Here is a 22,325-nt window from a genome sequence, read left to right on the forward strand (position 1 = left end):
GGAAAGGAGGCTAGCTGGAAAGTGACAGGTGAAGATTGATGGGTGGGAAGGGTCAAGGGCTGAAGAAGAAGGAATCTGATAGGAGAGGAGAGTGGACTATAGGAGAAAGGGAAGGAGGAGGGAGCCCAAGAGGAAGTGATAAGCAAGTGAGAAAAGGTCAGAGTAGGGAATAGAGGAAGTGGAGTGAATGTGGTTATCGGAAGGAGAAATCGATACTCATGCCATCAGGTTGGAGGCTGCCCAGATGGAATATAAGGTGTTGCTCCTCCACTCGAAGGGTAGGCTCATCTTGGCACAAGAGAAGGCCGTGGACCAACATGTCAGAAAGGGAATGGGAATCAGAAGTAAAATATTTGGCCACAGGGAATTCCCATTTGTGGTGCATAGTGCAGAGGTGCTTGACGAACAGGTCCCCCAATTTATGACAGGTGTCACCAATGAAGAGGAGCCTGTATTGGAAGCACCGGATACAGTAGGAGCATATATGCAGGTGAAGTGTTGCCTCACCTGGAAGGACTGTCTGGGATCCTGAATGGAGGATAGGGAGGAGGTGCGTGGGCAGGTGTAGTATGAGGTATATCCCTCCACTAATGAGCCCTCCTTCTTTAAAGAATGGGGTTTCTCTCCTTCCACTACTGATGCTGCCCTCACCCACATCTCCTCCATTTCCCATATATCCGTGCTCACCCCATCTTCCCGCCCACCGCCTCTGAGTTCCTCTTGCCCTTGCCTACCACCCCATCAGCTTCCGCATCCAACACATAATCCTCCGCAAGTTCTGCCAACTCCAAAGGGATCCTATCTCCCCCACCTCCTCGCTTGCTCCCTCCATGATTCCTTTATCCATTTATTCCTTCCCACTAATCTCCCTCCAGGCTCTTATCCCTGCAAAATGCTACACCTGCCCATGCACCTCCTCCCTCTCCTCCACAGGGCCACAGGTATTCCTTCCTGGTGAGGAAAAACTTCACCTGTGAATCTTCTGGGGTCATCTATTGTGTCCAGTGCTTTCAATGCAACCTCCCCTACATTGGCAAGACCGTTGTAAAAAGGTGGACCACCATCTGCCACAAGTGAGGTTTCCCGGTGGCCAAACATTTTAATTACAACTCCCATTCTGACATGTCGATTCCATGGCCTCCTCTTGTACCCAGATGAGGCCACCATCAGGGTGGAGGAGCAACACTTTATATTCCGCCTGGGCAGCCTCCAACGTGATGGCATGAATATCGATTTCTCCTTCCGGTAAACAAATTCCAGCCCCCCTCCCCTTTCTCCATGCCCCACTCTGACCTTTTACCTTTCCTCACTTGCCTATTACTTCCCCCTGGGTCCCCTCCTTCTTTCCATTCTCCTGTGGTCCACTCTCCTCTCCTCAACAGATTCGTTCTTCTCCAGCCCTTGACATTTCCCACCCACTTATTTTCACATAGCACCTTCCAGCTAGTCTCCTTCCACCCACCCCCCCACCACCACTTTTTATTCTGGCATCCTTCTCAATCCTGGGGAAGGGTCTCAGCCCCAAATGCCAACTGTCTATTAACTTCCATGGATGTTGCCCGACCTGCTCGGTCCTCCAGCGTTTGGTGTGTGTTGCGTTAGTGTGGCAGCAGCTCACACAAATCCACTTATTACTGAGAAATTTTCAGCTACAACTTAGATAGATCCTGTTCACTAAGGTGCATTGGCTCATTCAGTTTCATTCTACCAAATAACCTCACAGCTTAGAGTACAGCATCCAGCTGATCTTTAAATAGTCAACATCCCAAACACTGTTTCAGGCATTTATTATTGATCGCTCTTTGTAGGATTATCAAATCTAGCCAAATACACATTTCAAACCTGTAAATTTTAATTCTACATCTATGAAAAGTATTCCTGGTTTATTTATTTTTCTTTATACCCATTTATGAAGTATCATGTGAAGGGAAAAAAGAGGCTCAAAATTCCCCATTTATCTATGTATTCTTCAGAGGGTGTATGGAGTGCCCAGAGAGGGGTAGCACCTCTGGTGCAGGGGCTTGTCATGTTCAGTCTGGGCCAGCTCACTTACCTTTGGTCCCCACCGGATATTCAGCTCTCATCTGTGGCTCCAAGTAGCTGTTTGCATGCAGCAGTGGCCACGCCCCGGTACACTGCTTCGACAGGCAGGTTAAACCAAGTGAAGGTAGCCGGTGGACTGGGCAGATTCTGCAATGCTCCATGGAGAGTCAAGTACATGGTAAGACACAGAAGATGACATGGTCATCCACTGCAACCAAGGAAGACCCCAGTTTGTGACACTTGTTCAAATCACTGGACCTGGACTTCTGAGGTCAACAGGGTGGAACTGCCTCAGTGCAACAGCTTTTCCATTTAAAAACTCTCTCAGACAGGTTTCCTGTCATTTCCGGACACAATGGACAACCACAGTCTCCTCAAAGCACACTGCTGGTCTCTTTAGTCTCTTTGAGACATCTAGGGGCATGATGGCCAATTACTTTACATTTACAAAAACTGCAGATAAAAATCTAGCCATATCAGCAAAATGCCCTTTCTATTCAAAGCCACATCTAGCGACGTGCAAAAGCACCTATCTTCTCTAATCTACCACTCATCTTACCAGAAGGGTTCAATACCTCAATGCCACAGTTGTGTTGAACTACTGGTATATTGTATAAATAACATTTTCGATGGGCTGGTTTTCAAATCAAAGTTAAGAGTTCCACCTCGTATTATTCACCCATTCTCATATAGCAGCTCCAACAAGGTTTAGAGTTGCCTAATCTTAAGTAAAAATCCCTCCCTAACATCCCAGTGGCACAGAAGACCATTACATTTCCCTGTTTCTGGGAACAATTAGCTTAGCACTAAACCAGGGCTTCCTGAGGCCTTATATATACTTATATAGTAGAGCTTTTTCATCTCCTTTTGATTCAATTGATATATATTCCCTCACAAGGTGAATGAGGAACATTCACACATAAAACCTACAAAGTTCAAAGTAACTACTATCAAAGTACATATATGCCACCACATACAACCCTGAAATTTGTTTTCTTGTGGGCATACTCAATAAATCCAATAACCATAATAAACAAAAGATTGCACCAAGAGGGTGGACAACCAGTGTGCAAAGACAACAAACTGTGCAAATACAAAAAGAAAGAAATAATAGTAATAAACAAAACAGCAATGAATATGAGTTGAAGAGTCCTTGAAAGTGAGTCCACAAGTTGTGGGAACATTTCAATGACAGGGCAAGTGAAGTTATCTCCTTTGGTTCAAGAGCCTGATGGCTGATGGGTAATAACTGGTCCTAAACTCGGTGGTTGAGTCCTGAGGCTCCTGTACCTTCTTCCTGATGGCAGCAGCAAGAAGAGAGCACGCCCTGGATGGTGGAGGTCTCCATTGAGGGATGCTGTTCTCCTATGACAGCATTTCATATAGATGTGCTCAATAGTGGGGGGGCTCTATCTGTGATGGACTGGGCCATATCCCCTACTTTTTGTAGGATTTTCCATTCAAGGGCATTGGTATTTCCATACCAGGCTGTGATGCAGCCAGTCAACAGAATTGTGTCAAAGTTTTAGATGTCATACCCAAACTATACCATGTTTAAACCTGGAAAAAATTAGGAGTGGTACTATCATTCCTTCAGTTAAATTTGAAGAAACTTGGAGGCCATTTATTCAACATTTTCATATGATGTAAGTTGACCTTTTCCGAATCCTTTTCAATAACTTTTTGTTTGTGTATAGAGGAGCGGAGTTAATGACAAATAATGATTTTAACTGATGAAACATGGAAGCCCGGCTTTTGTTTTGTTTTGTTCTGTTTTGTTTTTTTTTAAGTGTAGGGGGACTTTTTTTGTATATAAATTTTTGAATCTTTTTCACGTTCAGTTATTAGGTGATTGGGAGGCTTAAATTACATATGTTACTTGGAGTCTGTGTCTGTATACATTAATCGTTATTAATGTAATCCCAATTTCTTTGTATCATTATCATCGTTATGTTTATCAATTTGAAACTTAATAAAAAAGATTGAAAAGAAAGAGGTCATGCTGAATCTCTGTAAACTCCTAAGGAAATAGGGGCACTGCCATGCTTTCTTCTTGGGCAGGAGTTGATATCCTTCATCACCAACCTCTCAAAATACTGTGGATGCAAGTGCTGCCAAACTATAGTCATTGAGGCAAGTCACTTTGTTCTTCTTGGACACCAGTATAATTGAAGCCTGCTTGAAGCAGTTGGGTACCTCAGACTGCCGAAGCAAGAGGTTAAAGAACTCAGTGAACATTCCAGTCAGCTGATCAGCACAGGTCTTTAGTACATGGCCAGGTATCCCATCTGGACTGCATGCTTTTTGTGTGTTCACCCTCATGAAGGTTGCTTGCAAGTCAGCCTCAAAAACTGAAATCCACAGGACCAATGGGGGCTGTGGGAGTTCATGATGGTTTTCCATGCTTTGACAGTCAAACTGAGCATAGAGGTGAAGCCCTACTGTCACCTATGTTGCTTAATATAACTTCTACAAGAGATGATAGTATTCAAGTCTTGTCACAACTGTTGGGCATCCTTTGTTGATTCATGTTTAGTCTGGAATTGCCACTTCACCCATGAGATAGCTTTCCAGAGAATGTACCTGGACCTCTTGCAACTTTCTGGCTCACCAGAGTTGGATCCCTTCAGGTTCATCCAGGGCTTCTGTTTGGGGAAGACTCTGATGACTTTGTCAGGACTCTGTCATCTACAACTGTTTTCATGAAGTCCATGACAACCATGGTGTATTCATTGAGATCTACATATGAGTCCTTGAACATGGTCAGTACACTGACTCAAAGCAATGCCATAGCTGCTCCTTTGCCTGCCGTGACCATCTCTTTGTTGTCCTAATCTCTAGAACCTTGCTCTTTAGCTTCTGCTGGTATGCAAGTGGGGGAAGGACAGCCAATTGATCTGATTTACCAAAATGTGGTCAAGGCACGAAGCTGTAGGCATTCAGTGGTCTAGTGCGTTGGGACCTCTGGTGCTACAGGTTATCTGCTGATGGAAATTGGGCAGGATTCTCTTCAAACAAACCTGGTTGAAGTCCCCACCTATGATTTGAAATGCATTGGGATGGATTGGTTCCTGTTTAGAGGTGACATCATACAGTATCTCAAGTGCTTGATTATAGTCAGCCACTGCTGGTATGTAAACTCTGGTCAGGATTATGGAGAAGAGCTCCCTAGGCAAATAGAACAGACAGCATTTGACCGTTCGGTGTTCCTAATGGGGGAATAAGAGTTTAACAAAACCACCACATTGGAGCACCTCTGAGAGTTATGAAACACACACCTCCAACATTTTCCTTTTCCGAATCAGCAGTTCAGTCCACACGGAAATTCAAGCAGTCTTTTGGTTTGGCTGCTGTATCTGGCGTGCTGGGAGACAGGCAAGTCTTGCTCATAGAATACAACAGCATAGAATACATGCAGGTAGATTAGGAAAATCAGGTTGGTGCAAGAGAAAGAAACTCTAGAATGCCTACAAAATAGCTTTTTATAGCAGTTTGTGTTCAAGCGCACTAGGGAAAAAGCAATTCTGGATTGGATGTTGTGTAATGAACCAGATTTGATTAAGGAGCCTCAGGAGGTAGTGATCATAATACGACACAATTCGCTCTGCAGTTAGAGCAGAAGAAACTAAAATTGAATGTATCAGTACTACAACTGAGTAAAGGTAACAACAGAGACATGAGATGAGCTGACCAAAGTTTGTTGGAAGGGGACATTAGAGATATTAGAGCAGCAGTGTCTGGAGTTTCTAGGAGTAACTTGGTAGATGCAGGAACAATACATCTCAAAGAAGAAGCATTCTAAAGGGAGGATAAGAGAAGTGGCTGATAAGGAAAATTAGAGACAGTATAAAGACAAAAGACAGAGCATACAATACAGCAAAAACTACTGTGAAGCTAGAGGATTGGAAAGCTTTTAAAAATCAAGAGGCAACTAAAAATGCAATAAATATAGAAAGGATAAGATATGAAAGTAAGTTGGCAAACAATGTAAGAGGACAGCAAAAGTATTTTCGGATATATGAAGAATAAAAAGAAGCAAGAGTGAATATCAGACCACTGAAAAATTATGGTGGAGAGGTAGTAATGGGGTACAAAGAAATGGCAGACGAACACAAAAACTATTTTGCATCAGTCTTCATTATGGAACAGCATGCCAGAACTTCGAGTGTTGGGGGCTGAAGTGAGTGCAGTCACTATTACTGAGGAGAATGTGCTTGGAAACCAGATGAACTGTACCCCAGGGTTCTGAAAGAGGTAGCTGAAGAGATTTTGGAGGCAGTGGTAGTGATCTTTCAAAAATCTCTAGTTCTGGAATGGCTCTGAGGACTGGAAATGACAAATGTCACTCCGCTCTTCAAGAAGGGAGGGGGGCAAAAGAAAGGTTGATTATAGACCAGTTGGCCTGACTTCAGTGGTTGGCAAGATGCTGAAGTCCATTATTAAGGATAAGGCTTTGGGGTACTTGAAGCACATAATAAAATAGGCCTAAGACAGCATGGTTTTATGAAGGGGAGTCTTGCCTGAAAAATCTGTTAGAAACCTTGGAAGAAACAACAGACAGGATAGAAAGGAGAGTCAATGGATGTTGCTTGCTTGGCTTTTCAAAAACCCTTTGACAAGGTGGTGTACATGAGGCTACTTAACGAAATGAGAGCCCATGGTATTTCAGGAGAGATTGGAGCAAGGACAGATTGGCTGATGCTAAGTGTCTTGAGGGACCTAGTGGATGATTCCCTGAAAGTTAACTTACAGCTTGCTGGTAGAAAGGAAGGCACTTGAGAGTATTGTAAGAAAATTTGGGCCCTTTATCTAAGAAAAGATGTGCTGTCATTGAAGAGGGTCCAGAGGAGGTTCACGAGAATTATTCTGGGAATGAAAGGGTTAGCATATGTGGAGCATTTAATGACTCTAGGCCTATATTCACAGAAATGTAAAAGAATGAGGGTGGATCTCATTGAGACCTACTGAATACTGAAAAGCCTTGGTGGTATGGTCAGGGAGAAGGTATTTCCAATATTGGGAAAATTTAGGAACAGTGGGCACACCCTCAGAATACAAGGACATCCCTTTAGGCCAGAGATGAGGAACTCATCCTGTAGAATTCATTGCTACAGATATTTGTGAAGTCTCAGTCATTGGGTATATTTAACGCGGAGGTTAATATGCTCTTGGTTAGCAAGGGTATCAAAGATTACGGGGAAAAGGCAGGAGCGTGGAGCTGAGAGGGAAAATAAATCAGCCATGATCAGATGGCAGAGTAGACCTGATGGGCCAAATAGCCTAATTCTGCTCCTATGTCTTACTATCCGGACAGAGTTAATCAGAGTCTGGTTGCAGTTAGCCTTAAAAGCATTGTGTTTTTTTATATAGCAATCTAATTACTCCAGGCAACCAGACTTCATTGATGAACTGACAGTCACTCAGACAATGTGACTTTAGAGAAAATTACTGCTGCCTCCACAACTCCTGGTTCGTATTGATCGATATATCATGGGCTGTATATACGTATTTGGAATGTTACACAACAAAGTTTTAACTTCTTGAGATGCTGCCAGTTGGTACCAGCAATGTGCTTGTAGAAGAAAAGGTGAGAGCAATATTGACACAATTTGCCAGAACAGTTCTACAGACTTGCTGCACTTTCGATTTCTGTGCTGAACTCATTTTCAAGGAATTTCCAACTTTGGTTTAATCTAGTTTACGTATATTGGAAGGACTGAAGAGGCCTTCTGACAGAAACCTGTAAAGTAATCCATTGGCAGGATCTTAGTTCATTCTACCTGAAACACAGTTACCATACGCGGTCTACTGGACCTCAAGAAATAACCAGTATACGACCACAGGTATTTGGAAATGTACACTGGAAACCATGTAGCTGCTAATACATAGAGTGTTAGTGGAGTTAAAGATAATAGTGACTGCAAGGCATATGCCTGGATCAGCACAATCTGATCCAATAAATACTCTAAATTGTATACTTGATAATGTCTGAGAATAGAAAGGATTAAACAGAATTGAAATTTAATTTTGATGTAGCATTTGTATCTTTGATGCAAATAATACCAACAGGAACTACAATATATATTAAGACAAAAATACAATTAAAAAAAAAGTATTTTAACACCTATTAACAATTAGGTTTCTCCTACCATCTTCCTCAATTACCAACCTCTCATACAACCTCCCCATTTCCAAAGCAGTAACTAAATAGAGAAGCTTGTTATATTGACAACAACGCACACAGCTCTACATGAGCATGAAAACTGTTCTGGAGACAGGACAAAGACTTTTTACAACAGCATTTCAAGGGATGAAAACAGCAGAAAGGATGAAAGAAATATGCACTTTTTGTCTAATCAAATTAACTTCTCTGTTGAATTCATGGAAATTAGATCTCAATTATTAAACAGAAAATGAAGTGTGGAATCTACTGAGCCTCCATGCAGAGCTATCAGTGTTCAGCTGCATGTTAGTCAGCTCCTTTGTTATTTCTCTATACTGAGGAACTGTGATTGACAGGTTCATCCCCAAAATACTTTGTTCTTGTTCGACTTTGAACTTCTCTCTGTACTCCTGTAATTTTGCCTCATTGTCTAACAGAGGAGTGCTAAGAAAAGTGTTCTTTTTTTTCTCTGCTTTAGCTCTCATTGTGAATTCATTCTCAGCTTCTACAATTGCAGAAATAATGCGATTTCTGAAGGCCAGTGCCTCTTGTTCAAGATCATGTCCCAAAACGTCTGTCATTTGGTCTTCAGTTCCAGCACTCATGTGTGTTACTTCACAACCTTGTGTAAGCATTTCAATAAGACTACGAAGGAACATCAGCAAAACTGATTTATTCCTAGGAAAATAAAATTAGAAAATTATAAATTGATGATAGAGGTTGAAGAAAATTTATTCTTGAAAGAAGTAGAGAAAGAAAGCTTACTTTATATAACTTGTTTCAATATCTCTAGAGATTCCAAAATGTTATTCAGCCAATGCAATACATTTTTTATCAAAGTGCAGTCACTGTTGTTTTACACTGTCTAATCTGCAACCAAATCCCACAAGCAGCAAATGAGATAAATGATTTTTTTTTGGCATTGGCTGAGGGATGGATATTGGTTTGGACCCCAGGAGAATGCCGTCTTCCCCTTCAAGATATCATGGGATTATTTTTTATGCATGCACCTGAATGAACAAATAAATACAATTTAAAAGCTCAGCTGAAAACAACATTCTATTATAACGTACAATGTCCTCAGTATTGAAATAGACGTTGAATCATCTTGGAGAGATGAACTGGCTGAATTACAATCTTTCAACAAGTGAAAGACAGCACAAGGGTGCATGACTGAACTTGTTACATCAGTATTAAGGATTCTCAATTTTTTTTCAATGACTACTGTGAAATTAAACAGTTGATATAAAAACCCTATTTTGTGTGGTACAGCAGTACATTCTACTGCAGTTAAAGAACAGGTATCTGAGGAATAAGGAACATTATTTACTAGGGATTATTTATTTTATTAATAGATTTGGTGAACATTAAAAACAAAGGATCAAAAGGGGAAAGCTTATTTCAGTCTTATACCAGAAATTCTTGTGCTGTATTTCACTTGTCAAAAGAGGTGTAATTCAGCCCCACTCTCCAAGATTACTCAACATCCATTTCAATACTGAGGAAATCTTACATTAAAAGAGAATGCTGTTTTTAAATGAGCTTTTATCCTATAATGACAATAATTCCTTAAAATCATTCATACTGTATAAGACAATTTCATGTATACTCAGTGGACACTTTTTTAGGTATACCTCTACACCTGCTTGTTAATGCAAATAGCTGATCAGCTAATCGTGTGGCAGCAAACATGTTCAAGAGATTCAGTTGTTCAGACCAAACATCAGAATGCGGAAGAAATGTGATCTAAGTAACTTAGATTGTGGAATGATTGTTGGTGCCAGAAGGGTGGTTTGAGTATCTTAGCAACTGCTGATCTCAGGGGACCTTCACACACAACAGTCTCTAGAGTTTATACAGAATGGTGTGAAAAACAAAAATAAAATCCAGTGGGTGGCAGTTCTGTGGGTAAAAATGCCTTATTAATAAGTGAGGTCAGAGGAGAATGGCCAGACTTGTTCAAGCTGACAGGAAGGTAACAGTAAGTCATATAACCACACATTGTAACAGTGGTGTGCGGAACAGCGGCAATGAATGCACAACACATCAAACCTTGAAGGTCTTCTGCTACAAAAGCAGAAGACCACAAACATAAACTCAGCGGCCACTGTGTGTATAATTACATTTGATATAACTTATTCTGACTTTTCAAAAGTGTTGTTTTAAGGAACGCGTTCCCTGACAAATTAAAAGGAGATTGCAACTGTGCAAAAAAATCTACAATGATGAAATAATAATTTATTTCTGCAAATTTCTGTATTGCTGGTGTAGCAATAAAATCATTCTGAATATTTCAATGGCATGGTAACATGTTTATTACGGCAAATTTGCTACCTTGAGAATAAAAAGCAAATGAGAAAGAAATATTATTAAGTACTATTGTAGAAAACAAAATCTCACTGAACCTTACCTCCATATCACTGTTAAAATTCCTTTAAAGGGATTTTGGAGATGCCAGTTAAGGAGAAACCCCATTTTTAAGCACTGCCAATATGCTGGATAGATTTTCAGAGGCTCACATTGCATTGGACCTAATAGCCAATCTTTCACTGGAGGAAGTGTATAATCATGGGAGAATATTCTGAAGAATGACCTTTGGGAAGCGGCTATAATAGCATAAATGTCTTCTGCAGCCTCGTCTAAGGAAATAAAAATATAATTCAAGTGAATAAATTGAGGGACAGACATATAAATGCATGATTAATACAGTGGATTCCAGTTAAATGGGCCATTGGTTAATCGGAGCAGCTGTTTATTTGGGACAATTTATAAAGAACAATTGAGAAGATAGCTGGGATTTTCTTTGTTTATTTGGGCCAATCTGCTGCTTAATTGAGACAGAAGACTGTTATTGAACATGTTCTAACCAGCATCAATTGTGCGCACTTGTATGGCTGTTAGATGCCTCACTGTACTTAGAGCAAACAGTTTTTAAATAGCGTCAGTTGCGTGTGTTTGTGTTCAAAAAGCAGTAGTATCTGTCACTGATAGCTGGCAAGGAATAAGCAGTAAGGCGATTCAGAACTGTTTTACTCACTGCAGTTTCATGCAATGAGGCTTGGACATGCCAGAAGCAGCTGGAAGTAAAAATGAAATGATTTCACTACTTCAGCAAGTTAGGAACTGTGAAGAATTTGAAGGCATTGATAATCACCTTGATTGTTATAATGAAAATGAAGATTTGGAGGATGCAATTATCAATAATATTGTATTAAGGCAGTCCATTATCTGCACTTATTTTGTTCATTGCCTACATTGGATGAATTCCTCCATTGATAACTATTAGGAACTAATACACAATTTTACAGTTCTATTGGAACTGTGCTTATTTGTTTTGGATTTCATTTAAATACATCATTTGTTATTCAGTTACTTTTTTTAACTTTTTTAATTATTTACCAATTAACCAGAATCCACTGTATTTTATCAATATATTTAAATAGTTATTCCATGAAAGCTTAATCTGAAAATGTGGCATACCGAATTCTGTAAACTGTAAGAGAGCTTGACAGAAATATTTAATCAGATAGTAGAATTTTTTACATAAGTCTGCCAGGTTAGTTAATCACTGCACAGTAACAAAACGTAAGAAAACAACACTGCTCATGACACGGCCTATTTAAAATTTACAATAGTGTAAAATATCTACAACAGTAGGCAATTTTTTTCTAAGAGAAGTCTTACTGAGAAGGATAATAGCAGCAGTAACACAGCTAATTTATAAGTGATGTTTCATAAAACCTAAATCATAGCCAAACCCAAGGATTATTTAAAATTGAATTTTGTTTCCTATTAGAATAAACCTCACTTTTTGTATTTCATTTGAAAATTGTTTTGGCTCATCTGGGAGGCCTGAAAGTTTACAAAAAGGTGAAGTAAAAAATCATTGCATTAATTACAAAAACTGAAGCTGTTTAAACAGGTAATGCATCTGAAATAATTTAGATAAAATGAATCAGAATTTAACCACTATGCCAAAAGGTCCTAGAGCAATTCTAGTTGTCAGCTGAAGGTTCATTTTCCAATCAGAAAATGATGCACACTGTGTACTTGAATGAGGGTAATAAATTAATCAGTCTCAATCTATTTTGTTTTCTTTTGAAAAATCATGAAAACTATTGTGCATTAACAGACTATACAATGCTGCTAGATTTTAAATTTTATTTACAAACATCTTATTTTCTTTCATTTCATGCGCAACCCCTCACTGGGCTCATATACAGACTTTGCTTGTTAGCTAACTCTGCTAACAGCCACATGACTCAGCGGTGAGAAAGCCACCTTTCATAAGCAATATATGCTCGAGTCAGCATGATTTGGGGTTCAACCAAATACGAAAGTTAAGATGAAAGTTAAGGAGCATTGGTTGTCGTGAATGCTGTGTAAATACTGCCCCATACAGGATGATAGGTCACCAAGAAATGACAGATTGTACACCAACATAAAATTATACAGAGAGTATATTTACCAATTTTTCAACTTTATCAAACAGTTAACAGGAAAAGTAAAGAATAAAAAGGCCCATTACAGTTAAACCAGTCCAATGTGCACATAAATGTTGGAGCTCATTTCAGGAGTAGTTGGGTGTATCACTTTACTCACATGCTGATCCCATTTCTGTGTGAAAGACACCAGTCACAGTTCAAACTTCCTGTGAAGACCATCTCGAATGAACTGGCTAACTCAGGAGTATTGTCACTTCCTCCTTAGAACTATTTATCTAAATAAAGCACTTCTTACAATGGGCTCTCTCCTTCAAGCACCATTCTGCACCTTCCCTTGTGCCCCGCTCTGCAGCCTTGCTGGAAGATGCCGGACTACTGTCCTCCAGAATCTGATCCTGTCCAGCCCCCCTGAATGTTCCATGACATCCCACTAGGCAGTAAGTTATAAGTACCATGACGACCTCAAATGGCTGACACAACATTCCTAAGTTGGACAACATGACTCCTATCTTTAGCCAAAGCCAAAACATTCTTACTAGCAGAGCAAAATGCTTTCGCAGAAAACTGCTAAAATAAAAATGTCACAGCATAGCAGTAGAAATAATAACCATATCACTACACATGCTTTTATCATTTACTGCTTCATTCACTTCACTTAATCAGAAGTGGATAATATAAACTGATAGATTTGAAAGACTGTTGCTGAACAGTTTTCAACTAGTGCTAGTCGTGTGCACTTGCATAGCTGTTAAGACTCGAGACCATGCTTAGAGTGAACAGTTTTTAAAGTGTCAGTTGCATGTGTTTGTGTTCAAAAAGCAGTGATTTTTGTCACTGATAGTTGGCAAGAAATAAACACTATGACAATTCAGAACTGTTTTGCTCACTGTGGTTTCAAGCATAATTGACGATGCCAGAAACAGCCAATGACCATTATAGCGTGAACAGTTTTTACAGCATCCATTGCATATGCTTGTGTTATGTTATCCATTTGGGCTGACTCAAAAAGCAGTGATTTTTTATCATTTTCCTTTTTACTTTGACTTCATGCAGGAAGGCAATGAAGTCAGTCCATTACCTGCACTAGGTGCCTGCGCTGATTTGGTTCATGTACAGTCAATTAAGAGAAAATGGTAGCAATAAATTCTTCCATTGATATCTATTAGGAACTAATACCAGTTTTATAATACTGTAGTAGTATTGACAGTATTCTAATTTGTTCTGTATGGCCTGGTCTTCTTCAGCTTGAACTCTCCATTTATGGTCAGTATGGATTGGGGGATTGGTACTCCTCACCAGCGGGTTCATGGACTCCCTCAGCTCAATGACCAATGGAGTTTTGTCCTGCATGTACCCCAGGCTGATGGATCTCTGTGGCGGCTGCAACATGTTCTTCCCGAAGAGGTCAGTGTCTGAAAACACCGAGACAGCCCCAGCCATTTGCAGATATGCGAGTTGGCTATCCCAGTTAGAAAGAGCTGTGCAGCTGCATAATAAGGTGTAAATGCCACGTTGAAGTGGTTTGCAAGATCAAGAATTCTTCTTTATCGTACAAGAAGTTTGACTAGTCTTATAACAGCAGCAGAGAAATTGTCCTTAAGCTCACAGGTGTGCGTTTTCAAGGTGCTGTATCTTCTGCCAAATGAAAAGGAGGAGGAGAGAGAATGCCTCAGATTGAAGAGGTCTTTAATTATGTTGGCTGTTGTTCCGAGACAGTAGGAAGAGTAGACAAAATCCATGGTTAAAGAATTATTTTTGAGATAGACTGCACCTATGTGCTTGGATCAGGACAAACCGGTGTTTTATGACTTAGCTAAAAAGTCAAAACTGCTTTCTTCTTTAATTTGAACTCACAACCTATTATAAAATAAAAGTACTTTCAACAAAGCCATAACTAACACATTGGTCAGGCTCCTTAACAAAAGAGATGTAATGACAACTATTTGAAATGCTGTTAAATCAGGGATGATTACAAATTTTCCTTATAAACAATAAAGCCCCCAGTTAGCTGCTATAACAAGATGGTCACTTTCGCTACTGGTTTAAAAATTGTTAAAATATTTCATTTTCCTGAAATGTAAACTAAAAACTACACAATGACTGCTTTTAAGGAGCTTAAATTATTTAAGAAAATATCGGAATAGATTTAAGATTGGGAGTTAGTGATGTTCAAAGATTTATTTTAACTTTTTAAAATGGTGAAGGAGAACCAATGTAATTATTCTCAGAAAAAGAACTGTAACATAATGTGTGCTAGATCTCCTTTAACTAATGCTCTCATTGTCACACTGTTTTAGATTCACTATGATTAACAAACAAAAAATTGACATACATTTATTTAAAAAATAGTTCATAGGCATTCCGGACAGAGCATTGGAGGCTGCTCTTGCTCCCTTGAGTGCCTAAACATTTAAGAAAGGAAGACAACACAGTGAACAAAGTCTTAGACTTAACTCTCAGATGATCAAATAAAAATATAACAGAATATTGTCTGTGAATTCCATCTCCAGCCACATATGGTGAAAATCGTGAGCAAAATTTGTACAAAATTCCAGTCAAAGAAATGGTTTCATATTAATTGTTTTCTTTTCTACATGGTTACTGAAATTATCAATAAGTACAACTCTAGACAGTCATATTTATGTATTATGTACTGATGTATTTCCTATTACAGGTCAGTTAAAAGCTTTTAAAAATAAATGTAAAAGCTAAGGTATTTCAATCCTGACATAGATGAAATTATTTAAAATCCTTTCTGTACCAAGATTTCAAATTGGATTTGTTTTATTAGAGAAAAAGTACATGTTCAATATTGACACAATGAAAGGAAATAGAAAGATAATTTGCTCAGTGAAGGGGAAATTTTCAAGTCTACTTCAAGCAACAGAAGTTCTATAAAATGCAGTCTTTTCGAGATGCATGTTATGAAAGATATGACAAAAGCCACAAAAAAAATAAATCTGCAACCAACTGATAACATATTAGTGGATGTTAATGAAGTTGATCAAGTGCTTTACAAGTTAGCTCACTAGTTTTAGGCTAACAGCAGAAATCAGAAATTATTCTACTGTAAATGAAATTGAAATATTTAGAGATGAAACAAATATATAATGAGACATATTTTAATACTGTTTTATTTAGTCTCCAATTTAATAATCAACTGCTAAATAAATGTTACTTTAAATTAATACTTATGGGAAACATAAAGTTGTCAAGTCCAATTTATTTTGACTGTGAAAACAGGTTACCTTATCCAACTAATGAATGAGGAAAGTATCAGTTTTGCACACTCTTTATTATTACACAGAGAAGGGTTCAAACTTGACCTCTCAGGTAAAATAATCATGAATGTGGCCCTATGGTGAAATGATACCTCTTGGAAGTGCGTAACTTTTCAGTGTACTTTCCTGAAGAATGGTAATATATTCACACTGAAGACAAACTTTATAAATGCAGGGGACAGTAAGTTTGCATGATTGATCTTAATTTATATTTATAAACAAGCTTAAAAAAAAGAAATGGGAGCCCTGGATGACTTGTCTACAAAATAATGGGTATTCTGGGCAAGTATAGATACAGACATTTGCTAGCTAACATAATCCAGTATCCATTATTGCCTGTAAAACTAAAACTTGAGAAATTTGACAATAATTTTAAAATAGCTTCTTAATTGATTTACAACTTTTGAGACTTGATGCATAGTTGTCAGGTCTGACATTAAATTGATAAAGAAACTTCAAGGCTGTTAAATTATGTATACAGGTAGATGCAGGCAGATTGGGTTCCCTAATAAAGTACACTGAATGTATAACACCTTGTAGCCCAACCTGCTCATGCCAGTGTTTCTCCACCACTCAAACCTTTTCCATCAGATAAAGAAAGACCTTTCGATGTCAGTCATTTCAGGCAGCTCAATAAATAACAAAAAATCCTTACTTTTACAAAAACTAATATTAATTTTAGAAACTTTAAAGTTACCTGTACATAGTGAAGGATTCTGCATTAAGACTGTTGTATACTTTTCATTCCAGATGTCCTCCAGGTTTAAGGATACCGTCCCACATGGTGAGATACTTTCTATTTTTGATAATTCAGTTTTCTGGTTAGAACCCATCATCATACCATGCAGTAACACAGAACAGTGAATATTATTGAAAACCAGCAGTGGAGAAAGATTTGTTGCAACTGTGATGGTCTGTGTATGATCTTTGTAAATCTGAAAACATGGATCTTCCATATGGCAGCTGTTCAAATTTTTTGTATCTTGTAAGTCCAGTCTTGATTTTTTTAATGGAGGCTCTACTGGACATTGAGGAAGTAATGATGATGTTCCAGGTTTTCTTAGCTTCAGTACTTTACTTTGAGAGTGAATCATTGCAGTAGTATTTAGAGGGTCAGGATCCATCACTAGTGACAAACTCACAGAATCAAATATTCTGGAAAGAACCAGACACAAGGTTCAAATTAATTAATCAGTGACCACTAAAAGATGGTTCAAGAAACAGCTCTATCATAACAACCTGTCTGAATTCTCACTGGAGTCCTTTAGAAACTGATATTTAATGTCTTTATTGTTGTTAAGTAGGTTAAAAACAAAACTAAATATTTAGCATACAACAATAAGGAAGGAAGGAGAACACTTGGGGAAATACAGAAATTATGCAATTTCTACTGAAAATATCTATTACAGCATAAATTCAGTTCACTGGCATTTTACAATCCGGCAGACTTCAGTAATTGATCTTGCAAAAGGAGCAACCAAACCTTTGTAAAGGTAACGTAGAGGGAGTTGCCAAGCCAACACAGACATTGCCTCGGGAGTGATTTGGTTGATGCAGGGGCAGCACTAAGGCACAGACAGGCCAGCACTGTAGGCAGAATAGAGAATGTGGTTGGTCTGACTAACAAGTAACCCTTGTGCTTGATTACCTGGCAGCTGGACAACTGAGCTTTTACCGCGTACATAATATTTATATCTTCTATTCTAGTAACATATCATATGTAGAATGGTTTGACACAGAATGGAAAAAGGTCTGCTTCAAAGTAACAGACACAAAATGCTGTAGGAACTGAGCAGGTCAAGCAGCATCTATGGAAATGAATAAACAGTCAACGTTTTGTGCCAAAACTTTTCTTCAGGACCGAGAAAGGTCTCTATGTGTTCTACAACCATTGATTATACTTCCAATATAGTGTTTTGTATATTAAAAAAGATGCAGAAATATAATTTTCAAGAATTATATCACTTACTAAAACTAGAATCTCAAGTAATCATACTAAATATAGCACACTTAATGGCATTTTTTTGAAATGCCCACCAAGAATATTTGTGTTTTTCATTCCTCTGCTATCTGTAGCCAAGAAGAATGAATTGATCAACTTTGCTGAAGCCAAATGGCAACTCAACAAGGGGTATCTCCTTTTACTTACCCCTTGAACAGGACCCCAATAAGGGGCATCAGGCCACTATCTCCCACACCATCACCAACTTCATTGCCTCTGAAAATCTTCCATTTACTGCCACCAACATCATGGTTCCCATACCCTGCATTGCTCATTTCAACCTCCTACCCAAGATCCACAAACCTGACTGTCCTGGCAGGCTCATTGTTTCTGCCTGCTCCTGCCCCACTGAACTCATATACGCATACTTCAGCTCTATTTTGTCCCTTTCGGTTCAGTCCCTTCCTACCTACTATCTACATCTTGACACTTCACATGCCCTGGCCCTGATCATCTCATTTCCACTATGGATGTCCAGACCTTATACACTTCTACGCCCCCAATCGAAAAGCTTTAAAGCTCTCCACTTCTTTCTGGACAACAGACCTAACCAGTCTCTTCCATCTCATGGACCTGGTTTTCACCCTCAACAATTTACCTTTTGGCTCTTCCCACTTTTTCCACACCCAAGATATAGACATGGACACCCACATGGGCCCCAGCTATGTCTGTCTTTTCATCAGCTATGTGGAACTGGCTGTATTCCAAGTCTACACTGGAAATGCTCCCCAACTCTTTCTATGCTACATTGACAACTGCATTGGCGCTGCTTCCTGCACCCATGCTGAGCTCATCAATTTCATCAACTTTGTCTCTAACTTTCACCTTGCCCTCAATCCATCTCTGACACCTCTCTCCCCTTCCTCGATTTCCCTGCCCGCAGAGATGAGGATAGACTATCTACTGATAACTTTTACAAATCTATTGACTCTTACAGTTATTTTGACTATACCTCTTCCCACCTTGTCACTTGGAAAAATGCCATTCCGTTCTCTCTGTTCATCTGTCTCCATTGCATCTATTCTCAGGATAAGGCTTTCCATTCTAGGTCATCTGGTACACCCTCATTTTTCAAAGAATTGTGTTTCCCTTCCAGCACTATTGATGCTGCCTTCACCTACATCTCCTCCATGTTCTGCACATCCGTTCTCACCCCACTATCCCACTGCCATAACAAAGGTAGGGTTCCCCTTGCCCTTCCAAGCTTATTTCATTCTCCCTCTCCATCCACTTTCCTTCCTCTTCATTTGTTCTCTCCTATCACCTGCTAGTTTGTACTCCTTCCCCTCCTGCACCTTTCTGATCTGGCTTCTGCCCTCTTCATTTACAGTCCTGATGAAGAGGCTCGGTCTGAAATGTTGGCTGTTTATTTCCCTCCATAGTCGCTGCCTGACCTGCTGAGTTCGTCCAGCATTTTGTATGTCCTTTCCCCAGACTCTACTCTTCTACATAATAATAGCTATTTACATGGGACAATTAACCTATCAATCAACACATTCTTGGATTTGGGAGGAATCCACATAGCCATAGAAACACAAAGCATAGAAACAGGTCTATCATCAATCAGCCATTTTAACTAATCTTGCGTTAACGCATTTAAAAAAAATTCTCTCCACATTCTCACTAACTACAAGGCTGACTCTACCGCTAACCAATATACAAGTAGCAATTTAGTGGCCAATTAACCTATTCAAAGGTCGCTAGTTCGAGCCTTGGCTGAGGCAGTGTGTGTGTCCTTGAGCAAGGCACTTTACCACACATTGCTCTGCGACAACACCAGGGCCAAGCTGTATGGGTCCTAATGCCCTTCCCTTGGACAACATCGGTGGCGTGGAGAGGGGAAACTAGCAGCATGGACAACTGCTGGTCTTTCATACAACCTTGCCCAGGCCTGCGCCCTGGAAACCTTCCAAGGCTCAAATCCGTGGTCTCACGAGACTAACAGATGCCTAACCTATTCATCTGCATGTCTTCAGGCTGGAGGAGGAAACCCAGTCATAAGAGAATGAGCAAACTGCATACAGACAGCATCAAATTGAATTTGGTTGATGGAACTGTGAAATAGCAACTCTAGAACTGTGTCACACATATTTTAGTAATATTTTATAATCAAGGTGTTCACAATTCATTGTAAGGTAATAAAATAAAATAAAAAGAAACTATGCATAATACAATCATTTCCACTGACTACAGATATCCTTTTCTAACTCCCAGGAAATTTAATTCCATTGGCCACTGGTGATTATCAGATTTCGTCTTTTGCTAAATTTACTTACAGTGTGGTGGATTCAGATATTTGTACTCCTACTATCCAGCTGTCATCTACTACACGTTGCCAGATCTTCTGTACTGGGTTATTTAATGTCTGATCGGTAGAGGAAATCTTTTCTGTGGAGAGCTGTAGGTCAGTACCCTCATCATGCCAGAGAGAAACTAAACCTTCCTATGGAGACACAGAGGTTTTATTGCTAATAATGATCAGATTGAATTCTACTTTCTTGCAACAAACAGCCTCATTATGATACTTTAAAACCATTATAAATTGACAACTGGCAACAGATGAAGTACAAATATTGCAACTGATGATTTGTGCAAATGAACTGAAAGAATTCCAAATTCAGTCACAGTGTGATTCTTAATACTTACTTACTGCCCGTAACGCCATTGGTGCTTAGGGCATCAATGAAGGTCCTCCATCTCCTTCTGTCCTTAGTCGCACACAGATATAGAAGGATTCTTCATTATTGTTTCCCTAGTAATGTTTTTGGCCAGTCAGGGTTGTTAGCCCTGAGCTGAACCCCCGAACCTGGAGGACTGGCAGACCGCTCTTAGTCTGGCCTCTATCCTTTGACCTTTTTGCCATGGGTGACCCTATCAAGAGTCAAAGCACAAGGCCCTGACTCTGACCAACATAGCTCTCCAGGTTCTTGAGGCACGCAAACTTCCAAACCCTACGACACGGTTGTGGTTCTCTGGGAGGTGGGTTTTTAATATGCAATTTAAATTTATTATTCTTTATGAAGATTCATGGAATGACACAAGATACCAGTACAACATTTCACCCATTAGCTAAAGGCCTCATTAATACGTTATTTGTTGTTAATGCCTGTAAGTTTCTTACCTCTTCAGCACTGGGTAACGGGGAATGTTTTCCCTCCATAAGATTTATTAAGGCCTTGGAAGACAGAAGTAATACTCTTTCTTTGGCTCTTAGCAGATGCTTCAGCTCTTTAAGAGATGTCAAGCCTGACTAAAAGGAGTGAACAAAAAATATCCACATTGAGAGGGCAAATTACAACAGCTCTATATGCAAAGATGTTATTTAATATAAGATATCCAAAATTCAATGTTGGCACTCTGAAATTTGCCCTAGAACTCTATTTTCTCAAATTAAAGTTTAAGTGCTCAGGCGACTTTAGTTGAGTAAGTATGTAAGGAAGGAATATATTCTGTAACGCATTAAAGTACGATATATGAATAAATGATAAAGCATAGGGGTAGAACATTTTTCTCCCGCTGAAGGGTCACGGCCCGACACGTCGTGTACTCATTTCCATTACTGTTGCCTGGCTTGCTGAGTTCCTCCAGCATTTTGTGTGTGTTGCTAGCATTACATCCTTTTATATTCTAGCCTTCTCAAAATGAACGATAACATTCCATTTGCTTTCCTAAACACCGATTCAATCTGCAAGTTAACCATTAGGGAATCCTGTATGAGGTTTCCTAAGTTCCTCTGCACCTTGGATTTTTAAAATTTCTGCTCATTTAGAAAATAGTCTGCACTTTTGTTCCTGCTATCAAAGTGCATGATCATACATTTCCTGATATTGTATTCAATCTGCCACTTCTCTGCCCATTCTAATCTGCTTCCTCAACTCTACCTGCTCCTCCATCTATCTTCATATTGTCTCAAACTTGGCCACAAAGCCATCAATTACATCATTCAAATCATTGACATAAAAAGCAATCCCAACACCGACCCCTGTGGAAAACCACTAGTCACCAGCAGCCAGAAAAGGCTCCCTTTATTCCCACTCTGCCTCCTGCCAATCATCAATCCTCTATCCATGCCAGTATTTTTTCTGTAATCTCATGGGCTCTTAATTTGATAAGCAGCCTTATGTGTGGCTCCCTGTCAAAGGACTTCTGAAAATCCAATTACACAGCATCAACTGATTCTCCTTTGCCTATCCTGTTTGTCAATTCCTCAAAGAATTCCAGGTTTGTCAGGCAAGATTTTTCCTTAAGGAAACCATGCTGACTTTGGCCTATTTTATCTTGTGTCTCTAAGTACCCTGAGACCTCACTCTTAACAATCGACTCTAACACCTTCCCAACTACTGAGGTTAGGCTAACTGGCCTATAATTTTGTTTTTTCTGTCTCACCCTCT

General features: G+C 39.3%; 1 protein-coding gene across 3 annotated transcripts in view; it reads right to left on the minus strand.

The window, feature by feature from the left end:
* Positions 1–8,062: 8,062 nt before the first annotated feature.
* Positions 8,063–22,325, minus strand: part of fancb (FA complementation group B) — a 32,052-nt gene continuing 17,789 nt past the window's right edge. For all 3 annotated transcript variants that reach the window (XM_072260692.1, XM_072260690.1, XM_072260693.1), the window contains exons 5-9: positions 21,056–21,184; positions 20,211–20,377; positions 16,630–17,087; positions 10,617–10,845; positions 8,063–8,884 (exon numbers count right to left, since the gene is read on the minus strand). In XM_072260692.1, the coding sequence (XP_072116793.1) occupies positions 8,446–8,884; positions 10,617–10,845; positions 16,630–17,087; positions 20,211–20,377; positions 21,056–21,184 (1,422 nt within the window). In that variant the 3' untranslated portion in view covers positions 8,063–8,445. The remainder of the gene's footprint in view (positions 8,885–10,616; positions 10,846–16,629; positions 17,088–20,210; positions 20,378–21,055; positions 21,185–22,325) is intronic.

This window comes from Mobula birostris, chromosome 6 (assembly GCF_030028105.1).
Source record: "Mobula birostris isolate sMobBir1 chromosome 6, sMobBir1.hap1, whole genome shotgun sequence".
In the NCBI taxonomy this organism is placed as follows: domain Eukaryota; kingdom Metazoa; phylum Chordata; class Chondrichthyes; order Myliobatiformes; family Myliobatidae; genus Mobula; species Mobula birostris.